We start from the raw sequence: 6,615 nt of genomic DNA on the forward strand, positions 1-6,615 counted from the left end.
CATCCCCAGGCCCTTGTAAATGCCAACAAACCTTCAAGAAAGCTCCAAACACGTTAAAATGTTCTTGTATTATCAACCCGAGCCAAATATGAAACTATTGAACTACAGTACATGGTGGTGTGTCAAATTAAGGTTGCCAAAACTGAATGGCAACACATGACATAAAAAAGGAGCACTTCATTATTCAAAATGTTACTATATCATGCTATCCTTGGTATATTTTGTTTTGTACAATCCTTACCAATCAGACTTGCTCACAGTCCACGGTCGTCCACTCAATTTAAGTGTCAAAAGCACAACATTTCATCATCATTATCCCCCCCCCCCCACACACACACCCCACCACCACCATATTACACACCAGAGTTCTCTGGGGCTTGCGGAAAGTAATGAGTGTGCATTAATGTACAACACGAAAGAATAAACACATTTTGTACAGACATGTTAGGTTCCTTGCTTAAGATGAAAGTAACTTTTAATTGGGGGCTAATTTTCCTTTGATCAATTCTGTGGTTTGAATCGATTGAGACGAAATACAGTAAGTCGAATTTGTGTGTTTTGAGGGATTATTTTTAAAACTGTCCTTTTCGTTTTATTTGTTTTTAGAAATCAATGAGTCTGTGAGTTCCTCAGCCTTGCTTTAAAAATGACAAAAGTGCAGTGGAAAGTTCATCCCAGAGGCAGGTTATAGGAGTCCACACCTCTTGCCCCGTGACCAGTGGTCCCGTCATATGACTCAATGTAACGTGCCTTTCCTCATACAGTGGGCACTGGCAACGCGTCAGTCGAGTCCGAAGATCACCGACTGCTCGGAGCTTGTTATTTTCCCCCCTTCCCCACCACCGTCAAACATCTGGGCATCATGTTTCCATATGTCGTGTTTGCCCTTCTCTTCGCATTTGGATGTGGTAGGTTTCATTATTTTGATGTGCATTTAGTTATGAAACTGGAGCGTGTCGCCAACTCCTGGAACGAGCGTCGGCCCGTATTTTTGTGTTGTGTTGAACAGAAATGTATTTTTTCAAGCCAAACACAAATTTTAATAACATACTTTGCAAAACCTAGAAACGAATCCACAATCATCTGTCGAATGCGTAATCAACGCAGCTGATCTAGTTAGCTCTAATGCTAATTACCGTCGACGTCAACAACATCGCAATTCGGATATCACAGCATTTGCGAATCCTAAATTACACGCCTTGGTGTATTAACGTAGTTATTTTTGTACGGACAAAGCCAACACTAGTCGATAGCCAAACTATACTCTGACAGCTATTGTGAAAAGTAAGCTTTGCTGGTGCCACTTCTGTGGCGTCATATTAGCGTAACGACTGGCTAACGCTAGTTTTGAAAGCTAAAGTTTGAGTTAATTATTAAACCATATCTTTTCTAACTACCCTCTGCTTCTCGATTGTTTTTCCAGGAAGTAACAATGTCAACCGCACAAAGGTTTCTTTTTATGATGTAAAATGAAATACAGTGTCGCGCCCGCTTGTTAGCATTTAGCCCAGTATGGGTGCTAGCAGCGGACGACCTCATGAAGGGCTAACTGACCTGAAAGTTAAGTCATTTCTGCAATCCAGACTCCAAAAAGATCTCGTTTCGCTCCGAAAAAATATTTTGAATGGACGCCCTCATTGTTTATTGTGGTGAAGCTAATGCTTACAGGGATTTGTTAATTTTGGGTTTCCTAGCTGACAACGATTTTCTCAACGTTTAGCGTTATTTAGCTTTAATCCTCATAATACTTAAATCGATAAATTGGTGTGTTTTGTGCGATCTTCTGCCACAGTTCTCCGTATTGTGTACTTCAATTGCCAGCCGTTTCAACAGATATTGCGCAACCCAAAGAATACTGTTGTGATCATTCAAACACCAAATCAACCAAAGATTGGATTCTCTTCTTTCACCTGAATATTTTGTCAGTCCGTTTCCTTTCTTTCATAATCCGTTTTAGAACATGGGTAGGTTTGACCTACAACACCGATTTCTGACCAAAAAGTGGAGAAAATAGGCTTTTTGTGAAAATAAACATGTCAAGCTGAACAGTGAATTCAACAAAATATTTCTTGCTTTTTGTGACAGCGTAAACTATAAAACAAGGCTGAAAAACACTTATAACAAATTAATTTATGTACAGTTACACATATGAATCGCCCCATGAGTGACATCGACTTACCACATTGCTTGTTCAGTGGCAATTTTACATAGCATGCCCCCTTCACTCCATGAACTACATTGTCTCTTCTCACGATCACGACATACTTTCTATTACCTACCACGATGCATTCTCTGCTCATATCATACATATGAGCGTGAGTTGCTGAAACGTGTCAGTTTTAAAACGTGTTGGCTTTTCGCTTCCTCATAATCGCGACAAGCCAAGATTCACCCTAGGATAGACACATTTACCTATTGAAGAACATATTTGAGGATAAGACATGCCAGTTTTATTATGACCCTACATTGATATAATAAGATTTATCTTAAGTAGATGACTCCGTGGCAGTCCTGGTGTAAATGATGCCATGTGCAAGATCCCTCTTTGGAATCTTCAAAGCCACGCTTGCTTTCATCTGCTCCCCAACTATATGGCTAATGCGATGATGCTGAGGATAGTTAAATGTTCCTGGGACATGGACCTTAAGTGGGTTTTTAACTTGTGCTCTTCTGCCGAGCGCAACTCCTCAAGGTGGCACAAAGTCCCCATACAAATGCCAATGACTTGACATGTCATGTGTTATTAAAAACAACAACCACCATTTCATTATGTAATTTATTTTTCCCCTTCTTGGGGTGCGTTGTTACCCCCCCAGCAATGCCTCCTGGCGGCAGACATAATGCCAGAATCCACCACTGACAACACAGTGGTGGATTATGGCTAAATGTCGCTCCTGGTGGGTCTGTTCAACCTGGTATAATTGCATGGATCTAAATATACCAGGGGCGGCCCGGTAGTCGAGTGGTGAGCATGTCGACTTCACAGTGCAGAGGTACCGGGTTCAATTCCAGCTACGGCCTTCCTGTGTGGAGTTTGCATGTTCTCCCCGTGTTTGCGTGGGTTTTCTCCAGGTCCTCCGGTTTCCTCCCACATTCCAAAAACATGCATGGCAGGCTGGTTGAACACTCCAAATTGTCCCTAGGTGTGACTGTGAGTGTGAATGGTTGTTCGATTCTGTGTGCCCTGCGATTGGCTAGCATCCAGTTCAGGGTGTCCCCTGCCTATTGCCCGAAGACAGCTGGGATAGGCTCCAGCACCCCCCAGGACCCAAGTGAGGATAAAGCGGCTCGGAAAATGGATGAATAAAAATACCAGATTTTTTTCAAATAGTAATCAAGGGATATTTATTAACTCAACTGAGGACCGCTCAAGGCATACCTCCCTTGTAGGTTATTTTTATAGATACAGTTTCTGTGCTGACTCTTGTAGAGCAAAAGTACAGTATATCTACAGGGAAATGAAAGTGACTTACGTTATGGGAATATATCGTTTCAGTGACACATCCGTCACATGGGGCTGAGGTCAAGGTCAAAGACAAAGATGACAAATTATGTCTTTATGCCAATGTCATGGTCAACTTCTCCGTGTCGTATATGACGTCAGAGAACAAGGTAAGATTATAATCTCAAATTAAGAATTTTCTACTCATGTGTCGCACAGCTACTCTGAAAATGATGAGGTGTGTTGCTCCCAAAATTCTTGCTAGTCAGCGTTTCACTTGTGTTTTCCTGGTGCACATCCTGTCACATGCCCTAGTGAAATGTTGGGCTGCAGCTCAAATAACTGTAGGATTGGTTTCACAGTTGAACCTCCAAAGTGGAACTCAATCCGTTTTTTACACTAATTGACTTCCTAGATGTTCACAAAGATTTGTGATTGTAAATATTGCACAGGTTTAGCAATTACAATTGTGGACCCTGACAATTTTCTGAGCACTTCTGGGAGGACAAAAGTTACTTTTAACACACCACACCCAAGAATAATTGCTCAGGATAATATTCCAGAGCCCTCCAAAAACTGGCCTTTGCTGACCAATACCAAAAGGGGGGAAAAATGCTCAAATTCAAATGTTGGGTAAGTGTGTACCCAGCTTTAATCTTTATGATGCTTCTCTCTTCAGACTGAGCTAGCTGAGTTTGAACTTCCCTCTGAAGTCATGTCTAGCGGAAGCAAATGCGACAAGACCAGCTCGACACTGAATCTCAACTTTGGAGCAGGACACTCCTGGAGCATCAACTTCACCCTCGACGGGAACGTATACCAGGCGGATTCCATCACATTTTCCTACAACCTCAACGACTCCAGCATCTTCCCTAAATCTGTGTTGACTGGTAATACCACTACGTCTCCAAGATTATCCACAAAGATGTGTATTAAGACACCTTCAGCAGTAGGATGTGAGCAAATTAGCAGCATGCCGTGCTCCATTTATCGCCGGCTTGTTAATTACACAGGCGCTCTTTGTGAGTGCAGATGAGACAGAGAAGGTACAAGAATCTTAACAAACAGGTGATATGTGAAAAGTGAACACACCAATGTTAAAATAGGCTTTTCTGATATTAAAAAAAAATTGAGAATGCAAAAACACATTTCTTAACTTAAAAAAAAAGAATGTATGAACTAGAAAATGTGCAATATACTCATTACCCTGTGTACACTCAAATCAAATGCTTGGCAGTACACATTTTCACATGGGGTTAGCACATTTCCCTCAGGTCTGAGGTTTAGAGTTCAAATGTGGGTTTTGACCTTCCCTTGTGGGGTTTACATGGGCTCACCGTGCTTGTGGGTTTACTGCAGTTACTTTGACTTCTTCTCACATTCCAGAAACATGGATGTTGGGCTTACTGATGACTCTAAATTGTCCTTAAATCTGAATAAATTTGGATGGTAGCCTGACTGTCTGTCCTGCATTGGGTTGGTTATTACTCCAGGGTGTACCGTACCTCTTGCTCAAAGTTAACTGGCCTGTAGCTCACCTGCGTCCCTGATGAGGATTAAAGTATATGCAAGATGAATGGATGTCATAAACAGAGTGGATGGATGAACAACACAAGATCTAATTATGTTTTTATTTCCATGCAGACACTTGTAAGATAGTGAAGACCATCACACATAGTTAACAAAATCAAAAGCAAGTGAAGTGCAGATGAACTTTTTTTTTTGTTAACCAATTGAATGGAATCCTTCAGGGCCTCATAAGGCTTCATCTGGCCATCAACTACAGGTAGCTCAATTTTTTTTTTTTTTTTTAAATACACCTCCTGGCCCTCCCCATGGACAGACCAAATTGGCCAGAGAAAATGGCTAGTAGTGATAGGCTGCAGCACGTTTCGACTCGTGTACAAATTGTGGTTACCTTTTCGCTGTAGGAATGGTATTCTGTTGAACACCGAGGTTCCCCTGTATTTGTACACAAGCATCTAAAAAGCAAATTATACATATCCTTTTTTCCCCCTTCAGACACTCTCTCTGTGAACATGAGGCCTCAGATCACCGACATAAGCATGAATACCTGCTACTCGTGCAAGAGTGAAGAAACCATCCAGTCCGACTCGGTCAACCAGACTCTGTGGAACGTGCTCATCGAGGCATTCATCAGCAACGGCACACAGAGCGAAAACCGTAAGGGTGATCCCAGCCTGATGCTAAAAGACGTTCTCCTCCTAAGTGCCTCCCTCTCTTCTCAGTGACCACCTGTTCCGCCGACCTAAACACCACCCCCACCGCCTCTCCCACCACTGTGGCTCCAGTGACAAACACCACCACCAGTACACATGCTCCGACGACCAGCCCCGCCCCCACCCTCCCCACACCCACCACCGGAAGGTTCACCATCAAACCGGATGAGAACAGCACAGCCTGTCTGTTGGCAAACTTTGCCCTGCGGATCGGTGTCAAGCAAGGCGAGGTATGTGTGATCCCGCCAAACACTTAACTCTCCGGATGGAATGAGGCCGCGCTGATTCTTGGTGATTGCTGCTTTAGAAATATCAGGAGATCAACTTGGACCCCAACATGACCACCGTTTCTGGATCGTGTGGAGTCAACACTAGTGAGCTGGTGTTGGTGTCTAACGCCATGACCATCGCGCTTACCTTCGTCAATGTGAGTCCTCGCCGACTCTTGTGAGAGCATGTCTGGTTTCTCGGGCCATAACATTAGGTACACCTGCATTTCCACTACAAGAGCTGTATCAATAGACTTTGCTATGAAGATAATCCTCACTTATGATAGATGCTGGGTTCATAGTTTTTGTGGAAGGCACAAAACACAAGTCAAGCTCTTTTTTTTCCTTCTTCTGACCACTTCCAAATTCTGTGCATTTATAACCATTTTCTGTACCTTTGTTTAATTTTGATTTCATACAAAAGTCAGTTTAATTTGATTTCCCCTTATAAATCAAAGCTGATCGTTCTATGAAACAAACATATTGGTACAGATCATAAATAAATTGTAGTTTTCATATCTAACTATACACTGAGCTTTGTCGTAAATTTTGGATGAACTGGGCAAAGTATTAGACACACTTCAGGAATTTTCACCGTAGTCTTAGTCGTAGAAAGGGTTCTGTCAGTCATCATCTGTACCTGTGGGTAAAAAACAAAAAAAAA

General features: G+C 42.3%; 1 protein-coding gene across 3 annotated transcripts in view; it reads left to right on the forward strand.

Moving 5' to 3' along the window:
* Window positions 1-736: 736 nt before the first annotated feature.
* lamp2 (lysosomal-associated membrane protein 2) overlaps window positions 737-6,615 on the forward strand; it is an 18,683-nt gene continuing 12,804 nt past the window's right edge. For 2 of the 3 annotated variants that reach the window (XM_019874787.1, XM_019874785.1), the window contains exons 1-6: window positions 737-908; window positions 3,497-3,612; window positions 4,122-4,332; window positions 5,465-5,626; window positions 5,692-5,912; window positions 5,990-6,109. In XM_019874787.1, coding sequence (XP_019730346.1) covers window positions 863-908; window positions 3,497-3,612; window positions 4,122-4,332; window positions 5,465-5,626; window positions 5,692-5,912; window positions 5,990-6,109 — 876 coding nt within the window. In that variant the 5' untranslated portion in view covers window positions 737-862. The remainder of the gene's footprint in view (window positions 909-3,496; window positions 3,613-4,121; window positions 4,333-5,464; window positions 5,627-5,691; window positions 5,913-5,989; window positions 6,110-6,615) is intronic. The other variant, XM_019874788.1, reaches the window with a different exon arrangement.

The sequence above is a fragment of the Hippocampus comes genome, unplaced genomic scaffold (genome assembly GCF_001891065.2).
Source record: "Hippocampus comes isolate QL1 unplaced genomic scaffold, H_comes_QL1_v1.1 scaffold118, whole genome shotgun sequence".
NCBI classification, from domain to species: Eukaryota; Metazoa; Chordata; class Actinopteri; order Syngnathiformes; family Syngnathidae; genus Hippocampus; species Hippocampus comes.